The sequence below is a fragment of the Opisthocomus hoazin genome, chromosome Z (genome assembly GCF_030867145.1).
Source record: "Opisthocomus hoazin isolate bOpiHoa1 chromosome Z, bOpiHoa1.hap1, whole genome shotgun sequence".
Taxonomy (NCBI): domain Eukaryota; kingdom Metazoa; phylum Chordata; class Aves; order Opisthocomiformes; family Opisthocomidae; genus Opisthocomus; species Opisthocomus hoazin.
In genome coordinates this window covers 79,499,479-79,509,655 of record NC_134454.1, presented here as the reverse complement: position 1 = coordinate 79,509,655, position 10,177 = coordinate 79,499,479, and the positions used below count along the sequence as shown (strand labels likewise).

Below are 10,177 nucleotides of genomic sequence, written 5' to 3'. Positions count from 1 at the left end.
TGCGGCGGCTGTTCTACCGGGCAACAGGGCCCAGGCAGCCAATGGCAAAAATCCACCAATGGGAAAAACTCGGGCTGCAGGCCCCGCCCCGACGGCCACCGCGTTAGCCTCGCCTCGCGATTGGCTAAGGCTCGAGGAGAGGGAAACGGGCGGCAGTGCCGCAGCCAATCAGAGGGGGCGGGAGGCGGGCGGAGGGTGTCCGCGGGTCCGTGGTCGAGCTCCCCGGCGGGGGGAACCGGACGCGCCGGGGCGTTTGGCCCGCAGACCGGGCGCTTCCCCGGGAGGGGAGGGGATCCCGCGGGAGGCTCGGCTCGCCCGAGGCTCGGCCTTGGGCGGTCGGTGGGAGCCTCCTCGCCCCAAACCCGGCAGCAGCGGGCGGGAACCGGAGCCCCTCCGGCACCACCGGGCATTTCCCGCACCCGGGCCACGGCTCGGGGGCTCCCGGCTTCGCTCTGGACACGGGGCGCAGCGAAACTCACAGAAAAAAGACAAATAAAGCTGAAGCTTTTATTAGAAAAAGAGACCGAACGCTGTTCCAGCTTCATCCCAGCGCAGCTCCGAGTCCGGCAGGCCTGGCGCCAGCGCGGTGCGGGGGGACGGCGGCGGTGAGGGGGGCTAGCTGGGGGGGTCCCGGCCCGCCGGCCCCAGGTAGCCCCGCACGCTGCTGGCCAGGGCCTCGCCGTGGGGGAACGCCGCCTGCTTCGCACACGACGCCAGGTACAGCGGGCAGGGCCTGGAACAGGAGGGCGGGCTGTGGCGGCGGGCGAGGCGGACCGCCCCTGCCCTGCTCCCAGCCTCCGCCGCCCCGGCTCGGCGCCCCAGGGGAGTCCTGCAGAGCCACAGCCCGCGGCTCTCGGGGCAGGTGCGGGGGGGAAGCTCGTCAGACGCATCCCGCTCGTCGCCACGCACACACACACCTTCCCTGCCCCTCGTCCTCCCCAGCGCGGCTCTGGGAGAGCTTCTGCCAGCGAGCAGCCGCCTCCTGCTTTCGGTTCAGCTTCCACAAGGCCTGCACCAGGTAGGAAGCAGCAGCCGGGTCGCCTGCAAGACACGAAGCGGGATTCGGCCCTCGGCAGGGGAGCAGCAGGTCCCCAGCGCTGCCGCAGGGTGTTGGAGAAGCAGCTCAGAAGGCAGGAGAGGGAGGTGAGCACGAGGAGAGCTGATGCAACGGGGAGGAGACCGTCCCGGCTGTGTCGCAGGCTCTAATTAACGCGGCCAAGGCAGGCGGCATCGGCCCCGCAGCACAGCCGACCGTGCGTCTGTTTGGACACGGGCTGGGGTTTCCCTCGCAGGCAGGTCTGCACCCCCGAAGGGAGGGAGCCTGCGTCAGCGCTGGGACCAACAGGTTTGGCAGATCCTGGCACAGCTCACACGCCTGCGCGCGTCAGCACGGCTGGGGCACTGAACGGGGGGGGTGACCCCCGGGAGCGGCTCCAGCCACGGCCTCGGCTGTGCTCGGGACACGTACAGCTCCCCGTTCAGCTCCCCGTTCCGCTCCCAGCTCCCCTGACGGGCCTCCCTACGCAGCCTCTGGCCCGCCAGGCATGGACGTGCCACTTCCTAGGACAAAGTGAGATGCCAGCTCCTGTGCTGAGAAGCAGAGGGTCTCTGGGAGAAAGCCAGCTGTACCACGCCTGGGTTCGGGCAGGAAGAAGAGAAATATCCAAGCTGTCTCAGGGCACAGGGTTCTGAGGTACTCCTCCGACAGTACTGGTCTGCTTCTCCAGGGCAGTGAGCTGACCAGGCCCCAGAGAACCATCTCTAGTACGTAACACTGCTGGTAGCACTACGGCTGTCCTCGAGTAGGCGTCATCTAAAGCATAACACCTTTCTGCTGAAGACAGCACAGCAGCTCAGGACAAATTTGTGGAAATCCCCTCTGTTCCTCACCAAAATGAGCCTCTTACCTGGTGAGATCTGCAAACCGTGCTGGAAATCCAACAAGGCTTCCTTGTGCCTCCCCAGCTCCAGGAACTGCGCACCTCGCCCAATGAGGGAGAGCAACCTGATCTTCTGGAGCACCTCCACTTCTGGCAGGAGATTCTCTGGCACAGAAAGACACACGCGCGTGGAGACAGCACCCTCCAGACACCCACCTCCTGGTCCCAGCAAGCTGAGCCCGTGTAACAGTCAGGACAGGCCAGACATTTACTCGTGCTGCTCATCTCCCAGCTCCCCGAACACCCAGTGCTAGAGCTCAGCCTCCCTGCCAGGCTAGGGGCGGCCAGAAGGCAGCAGAGGAGGAGAGCGAAGGGCGCCAGGATCTTGGTGTGTTACACGGCTGTGGTGAACAGTGACCTCCGTGGCAGCCTAGCCTTTGGCTGCCATCTGCACAACCGGCACAGATCTCTTCCCCGAAATCTGGATTTGAGAAGGTTCCTGGTTCACAACCCATTTAACTGTCACCTAGACAGTGGGGGAGGAGGCAGAGCTGAGGCCAAACTCCGCTTCAACCAAACCAGCCAGTCCCTTCGGAGGCTCCAGCGTGGCGCAGAGCTCAGCATGCTGGGACAAACACCTCCTGCCAGAGGCTGCTGCTGGGCCCACCGCCACCAAGAACACAGATCCCGACCCAGCCAGGCCCCGCGCAGCTCCCAGCCCTGCAGCATCCCACCTGCTGGTTCAACGCCGGGCTCACGAAGCTGGACTCGCAAGAGATCGCCGAGGCACCTGCGGGTGGGAGGACAGCAGAGCTTTGGTACTGCTCCCGGGTTGGGAATTCAGCCATCCATCCAGCCGCCGCTGCCTGCCGCTGAGGTCCCTTCTCCCAGAGAGGCTCCGTCACCTGCTGAACTGCGTTATGGCCTCCTTGCTCTCGCCCAGCTTGGCCCAGGCCCAGCCCTGGTGCAGGTATCCAGCTGCTCTCCAGGTGAGGCAGCGCAGACTCTCCTTCTCCCGGGACAGGAGCCCAGCCCCCCGCGACAGGCACTCCGTCTGTTCCAGCCTCTCCTCCACTCGTAGCACCCGTGGGACCAGGTCAGTCGTCCGGCTGATGACCTCCTCGCAGACAGCGATGGCATCCTGGTGCCTCCCGGCCTGCTCCAAGGCGGAGGCCGCTTCCAGGAACACCTCGGGGATCCTGGGCAGAGCTGAGCCATCGCCCAGGGTCACCTGAGGAGCAAAAGCGGTGGCAGTGCTCAGAGGCAGAGCTGCGGGCACCCAGCCAAGCAGAGCCGCCCCGTGCTTCCTGGGAACCCGGAGCTGCTGCCCGGCAAGGCTCAGACCGTTCCCACAGACACTGGCACCTGTCGGAGGAGGCAGAAGCTGTGAAGCACTAACAGCTCGGCAGAGTCAAGGCGGCAAATCCCTACTCTTTAAAGTGAAGGACACCCAAAACCAGGCCGACAGCTGCTCTCCACAGGGAAGGGGAAGCCATTTCTCCAAACAGCAGCAGCAAGTGGTCTCTGGTGTGACTCCAAAGGTGGTATGCCACAGGTCAGAGGTGCCATCCCCCACCTCACTTCCTTCACATCTCAGACTGGGCGCTGAAACCTGGAGTCCAGGGGTGACGCCTAGGCCCAGGCCTCGGGACAGGGACCCAAACCTCATCTACTAAGTCACCAGGACACCCACCTGCTGCTGCAGCCCTTCCTGAAGCAGAGCCAGCAAATCCAGGTAATGTTCCACTGCGTCAGCCACCCTGCAACGGGGACAGGACATGTGGTGGAAGGAGAAGAAGGACCCCAAGAAGTGCCAGCAGTCCAGTGGAACCTGGATCACCAGCCCACAGGCTCTCCCTGCACCACGCTTGCTCTGGTTGTGACACCCATGCTTTGAGCAGGCCTACCACAGCAGTACTCAGCTGGGAAATTTCCAGGAGCACAGAGGAAATCGCAGAGCCCAAAGAAGCAGCGTGTTGCAAGCAGAGCAGAGGTGCTGTTACCTCTCGCCCTGGAGACACCGCTGTGCCAGCAGGTACTTCACTTCAGAGGGGTGGCGACGGCGAAGGAGAGATGCTAGTATCGGTGTGCGGACAAGGATCTCTGTTCGGATTAGGAGATCTGGACTAGAGGAAGGAGCTGCTGGAGGGTTTTTTCCCAGAGCCTGTGATACAAGAACAGAAAACATAGTCAAGTCCCGAGCTGCTGCAATCACTTGCCACTTCTGGCATCCGGAGGTGCACCCAAACAGACAGAAGCGCTGCACTTCATAAGCACAGCTACGCTGTTCGCACTCGGTACAGCACAGCCACTTCCAGGAAGAGCAACCAGGAACACACAGGGACAGGCAGACTTCTGCTCTCCACACGGCATCAGAAGATTTGCAAGATCACCCACATCACCTCAGGTGTTCAGTTCAGGGTGCTCTGAGCTGCCTGGAACACCACCTCCCATTGCAGCTACAGACCTAGTTAGACCAGATCTTAGGACATTCGTAATGGGAGAGATCCTTCCCCACAGCTGTGCTTGTATCTTAAGGATTTCAAGCAGCCGAAGGGCTAACTCGGAGTCTGCTGCTGCAGCCTGCTCTGCCCAGGGAGACCAAGGTTGCTATGGCTAACGCACACCCCATCACAGACACAATCTGCCTTTTAAAGGCCTCTTTACTAGTAGATGCTTTATTAAGAGACTGATGCTTTCTGACATGAGAGCATAACCTCTTTTCCCAAGCCACCAAGAACATGAACTGGGACCCAAAGGTCCTGCCACGTCCAACTGCCAGGTGTCGACCCAGAATTTCAGACCTCACTGGGCTCCTTCCCGCCCACTGCTGAAGGCTGGATCGCCGTTGTCCACTTTGTGGGCCTCTCCAGGGTCAAATGGCTGCCCAGAAGGCAGAAGCCTGCTTGAAGCTCTATGCAGGCTCTGCTGGGCAAAAATCGGCCCAGTAGTATAGGAAGCAGACAAACCTCATAGAGCAGAGCCAGGGCCTGCAGCTCCGCGTCCACCTCCCCCAGCTCGTGGTACACTGCTGCCACGTGGGATAGGGCAGGAAGGCACTGGAAGTCTACCTGGAGTGCCCGTCTCAGGTACTGAAGGGCTGTCTGAGGCTTGCCCTGGGTAGATGGGAAGAAGTGCATGTTGCAAGGAGATCTTGCTGACATCTCCACTGTTCGGCAGGATCCAGGCTCCCACTCTGCTGCCCCAGTGATCCCCACCAAGTAAGGGCAGCACTTTAGTCAAAGGCAGCATTCCTCGGACCGTTTTTTGAGCTTCTCTCTCTGCAGCAACCCTTTGCGCTCAGACAAAATCCCTGCCTGGACTTTGCAGCTCTCCAAGGAGGCTGGGGCCTCAAGAGCACCTTCTGCTCAAGACCTCGCCTCCCCGCAGCAGCCTAGGACCACGCAGAGGCAGCGTGGGCACCAGCCTGAGCCTCCCCACCCCGCTCCTGGCTGTGTTTCACGTCTCCCACTGACAGGGAAGAGGCCTGGCCATTACCATTTGCTGAGTGCAGCAGCCGAGGCAGGTGTAGATCTGTGCCAGGACATTCTTGGAGCAGAATCCTCCTGTGGCCTCTTGGAGGAGGGAGAGGGCGGTGGGGAAGTTCCCAGCCTCCAGCTCCTGCAGCCCTAGGACAGACCCAACACCTCAGCTCTGCAGCTCCCCTTCCCGCCCCACCTGGTTCCCAAACAAGTGTGAGTGCCCTTTGCTTCCCAGCGCCACAGGGAACCACCTGATGCCCTCCGCACCCAGCAATGCACAGCAGGATGGTGCCAAGCTGCTGTCTTTGACTTGACAGTGTTGCAAGAGAACAAGCCACTTGACGGAAGCACGCAGCAGAAATAACAGCATTTTCCAAGCCCAGATCACAAGATGCCTGCCTTGGACCCAGACAAGGGCAGAGGTAGGTGCTGGGCACGTCCACCTGCGCATTCATCCGCAGCAACGGCGGTGAGGATGGGGAAGCACACACAGAATCTCAGAAAGACTTTTTACAGCACATCTGGGCCATTTCCCAGAAGGATGCTTTGGGCTATTAATTCATGAATATTTATCACGAAGAGTATTTGCTCTTCTTTCAATCCTCATTTCAAACTTCCCTCTGAGGCCATTCTCACGTGCCTACACCACATTCACCTCTGCCACCTCGCCGCTGGAAGGGCTATCGCCACCCTAGAGGGCTTTCACGAGGTGTGTGGGCAGCAGCTCCTGTCCTCCCTTCTCGCAGGAAGGTCCTGCATCAGCCCGAGCACAGCGAGGCAGCGCTGGCTGCCCCCGGAGCTGCTCAGGCTGTCAAGACAGTGAGCAAAGAAAAAAAATGAGCGGGACAGAACGCAGCAGTCAGGTAAGATCAATCACCTGCTGTGGCACCAGGCCACAAAGCTGCACAACAGCTTTACCTGGCTCCTGCAGCACCGTAATCCGATAGGAACAAAGTGCTTGCAACAAGGCAAGTGCCAGATGACAGAGTAGAAAGGAAAATCCTTATACATCCCCTGGCAGCCTTCCCCTTTATACAAGTTCACTGCAGGGCCCAGACACCTACTTAAAGCCACAGACAGAAAGAGGAACTCTCTGACAGTGCAGAGAAAAGCTTAGCTGAGCAAAAAGCAGAGAAGGCTCTTTGAATATCGCACGGCAAAGTTGAGACTCAGAGGCTCAGCCCAGGCCCTCTTCCAAAGGAACAGCGCATAAAACCCCAGGGGCCGGTTTGCTTGGGAAAAGAAAACAGGGTAAGGGCAGGGAGAGGGGCTCCTGGGAGAGGAGAGCAGTGTGGGAGGCTGTGCTGGCACGAGTACCTCCTCCTCCACACAAACCTTGCAGGAAGGCTGCTGTGGTACAGAGGATCTCTTTCAAGTTCTCAGTGCTCTGTACAAGGGGCAGGAAGGCCCTCTCAGCAGGTACTCGCCATGCCTTGAGCAGGGAGAGGAGTTCGTTCTCCCCCTTGCTGCAGCGAGGTCTCCCCAGGTCCTGCGAATACACAGAGGAGAGAGAGCAGGGAACACTGAAGGGAAGCGGGAAACACGGATCCCAGGGCACAGGGAAACGGAGGCCTCCCCAAACACCTTAACAGTGCTCTGTGCTGGGGAGCAATGTCCTACCACCCCCTCGCTGCAGTGATTCCTGCCTGGCCCAGCGAGGTGCACCTCGATCCAAGTGCTGTCGAAAGGGATTTCACTAGATGGGACCCCTCAGCAGCCTCAGAATCAGCAGGGAAGGTTCCTCTGCATCCCACTGCTCACAGCTTGCTCCCTACAGAGGCTGCAAGCCCAGCTGCTCTTCCAGCCTGCCCAAATCTTCTGTCTCGCACCTTGAGGTCCAGGACCCCAGCAGGCAGGAGATATCCTGGGACTCACAATCACCCTTGGGGCCATTAGGCTACGCTGCGATGCCAGGGAGAATATTACTCACGCTGACTGGGCAGTACAGATGGGTTCCGGTCTCCAGACACCACAACAACGTTTTGCAGAGTGGAGTTTATGAGAAACACGGTATTTATGCCAGCTCTGTCGCCTTTAGCAAACCCACGGGTATTTGCATCTGCGCAGATACTCCGGTACGGATAACCGGGAGCTGTGCAGCATCTGCCTGTGCCCAGTTACCTCAGGGTGGCTCAGGAGCCGGAAGAGGCTGGTGGTGCTTCCCAGGCAGCTGGCTGCCAGCCACCACGCTGCCTGCAGGGCCCCCAGTCGGTGCACAGATTCCTGCAGCTTCTCCGCAGTTACCTCCTGCAGCACCTTCTGCCACAGCTCCTCGATGCTGAGGTCCTGCCCACAGACCCCGCAAGCCTCCAGAACTGAAAAAAACAACAACAAAAAAACCCAGTCATGAGACAACAGGTCGGTGCCCTGTAGCATGTGTCCTCCCAGGAGGGAGAGAAAGCCTCAAGCAAGCACGGCCTCCTCATAGCAAGGGAAGGAATGTGGTTACAGGGCTTGCCCGGCCTCAGCAGCACAGAAACTCTGGAGAGAGTCCAGCAGAGGGCTACGAGGATGATGAGGGGACTGGAGCATCTCTCCTACGAGGAAAGGCTGAGGGAGCTGGGCTTGTTCAGCCTGAAGAAGAGAAGGCTGAGAGGGGACCTTATAAATGCTTATAAATATCTGAAGGGTGGGTGTCAGGAGGATGGGGCCAGACTCTTTTCCGTGGTGCCCAGCGACAGGACAAGGGGCAATGGGCACAAACTGAAGCAGAGGAAGTTCCGTCTGAACATGAGGAAGAACTTCTTCACTCTGAGGGTGACGGAGCACTGGAACAGGTTGCCCAGGGAGGTGGTCAAGTCTCCTTCTCTGGAGATATTCAAGACCCGCCTGGACAAGGTCCTGTGCAGCCTGCTGTAGGTGACCCTGCTTCAGCAGGGGGGTTGGACTGGATGACCCACAGAGGTCCCTTCCAACCCCGAACATTCTGGGATTCTGTGAAACCAAGCTCTCGGATAGCAGAGTTAACAGTGGCATGCTCAGGGGACAACACACGGTTCAGAGCTACGACTCCAGCTCTGCCGAGTTCTTCTGACGTCACTTGCCCCAGGGTAAGCATATGCCAACACTCCAGATTCCTGTCTGACCTGCAGCCTATTTCAGTGAGTTTTATCAGAAGCCAGCACACCATAATAAAAACTCATTTTCTACTGTCACTAAATCTTTGCAAGAGACTTGGCACCTTACACCTAGAAAACTCTCATTTGCCTTAAAAGCTTTGGGCCATCCCTGCAGGCAGCTGCACATCGTCTCTGGCTGCAATCTACGCCCCCTTCTGCACTTCAGCAGAGCCAGGCTTCCCTGCTCACAGCCTCCCGCCTCCAACCACCCGCTGCACATCTCCAAAGCACTGAGAATGCTCTTCTTGCCCCGAGGAGCGTCCACACAGAGAACAATCTCCTTACCCCTGAGGAGCCCCTGGCGTATTTCTTCCGATTCTCCTTCCATGGCAGAGTCAGGCGCTCCCATGGCGAAAAGCAGGGAGTTGTAGAGGACGGTAAGCTCCAGAGGCAGGGTGGGGAGGGCAGCCGGCAGAACTGCGATCACAACTGCGATCACAACCAACCCAACAAGAAAACACTTTCCAGCTAGGAAAAACCCAACAACCATCCTCGCTAAGGTGTCACCACCCAGTTCTGTTAAAATTCTGTTATCAACTTTTGTGATAACAGAAGATTCCTGGTAAGTATTTTTTGTTGTTGTGGTGAGTTTTAGCAGCTTGGGAACTGCACTACCTAGACAGACAGCGGGTGTCACCTCTCCAGGGACCAACGCTGCTTTAGACATCCACTCCCCAGCTATCCAGGTCCTGCAGTCCTCCAGGACTGAGACCTGTCAGGTCTCCCAAAAGAGCATCAATAGCCCACGCGCTTCCGATACACACCCACCCCATGGTACAACACATCCACCCCGTGGCACAGGTCTCCCACGCTGTGTCTCTCCCTTCCTCCCTTGCATCAGGCTCCCTCTGCACCAGAGCTGGGGCAGGGAGCCCTTTCCCCAGCTTCTCAGGAGAAAAGTTGCCTCATTTTTCCTGAGAAACCCCAAAGTTCTGCCCACATCCCTGAGCAAGGTTAGGTAGCGGCTGGGGCTGGGCCTTAATCCCTTCGCACACCCAGTCCAGCTCAGGAACGCTTCGCGCCCCTCCCTTCAGACGTTTGCTTCCAGAGCTGGGATATCCCGGAGCTGCAGCCCGGTCAGCACCAGTGCCCGGGAACCAGAGCTTCTGCCCCTACACGCTTCGAGCCCGTGACAGCAGCGGGAGGCAGGGTGCACAGGCAGGGCGGGCGCAGCCGACCCGTGCTGCCACTCACCCTGCATCCTCTGCAGCAGCTCCTCGAAGCCCCCTCGCCGCTGCCGCAGCTGTCGCAGCTCCCGCGCCGCCAACCCGCCGGTCCCCAGGCACCGCACGGCCTGCAACGGAGACACTCACAGGCCGGCCCGCCTGCGGCCTAGCCCCGGCCGGCAGCGTTCCCACGGCGACCGGCGCCGGAGGCAGCGCCGTCGCGGGGAGCGCAGCCCCGCGGCTCAGGGAGCAGGGAGGGAGCGGGGAGGGAGCAGGGAAGGAGAGGGGAGGGGGGGCCCGCCGCACCCGCCAGCGGCAGCACAGGGCCTTGTTCTCGGCGGCCCAGGCCCGCAGGGAGCCCGGCTCCGGGGGGGACCCGCGCCGCCGCTTCATGGCCGCCGAGCGCCCGCCGCTCTCCTCCCGCCTATCCCGCCGATTGGCCGGCTCCTGCCGCTGCGCCGCCGCGATTGGCGGGCGGGACAGGCCGGAAGCCGCCGCTGCTATAGCAACGGCCAAGCGTGGGGGGAAGG

The 10,177-nt window shown here is 60.2% G+C and overlaps 1 protein-coding gene across 4 annotated transcripts; it reads right to left on the bottom strand.

Moving 5' to 3' along the window:
* Positions 1-532: 532 nt before the first annotated feature.
* On the bottom strand, positions 533-10,040 carry FANCG (FA complementation group G). Of its 4 annotated transcripts, none has more exons than XM_075410626.1 (14): positions 9,954-10,040; positions 9,676-9,775; positions 8,767-8,910; positions 7,484-7,677; positions 6,698-6,851; positions 5,379-5,509; positions 4,850-4,996; positions 3,884-4,044; positions 3,574-3,640; positions 2,786-3,111; positions 2,615-2,670; positions 1,908-2,045; positions 918-1,041; positions 533-733 (listed from the first exon to the last, which is right to left on the bottom strand). In XM_075410626.1, exons 1-14 carry the CDS (start codon positions 10,038-10,040, stop codon positions 616-618), a joined length of 1,947 nt encoding a protein of 648 aa, XP_075266741.1. In that variant the 3' UTR covers positions 533-615. The 4 variants fall into 4 exon arrangements, with proteins under 4 accessions (XP_075266741.1, XP_075266742.1, XP_075266744.1 ...); XM_075410627.1 differs by having other exon boundaries at positions 8,767-8,898; XM_075410629.1 differs by lacking the exon at positions 8,767-8,910.
* Between the last annotated feature and the right edge of the window lie 137 nt (positions 10,041-10,177).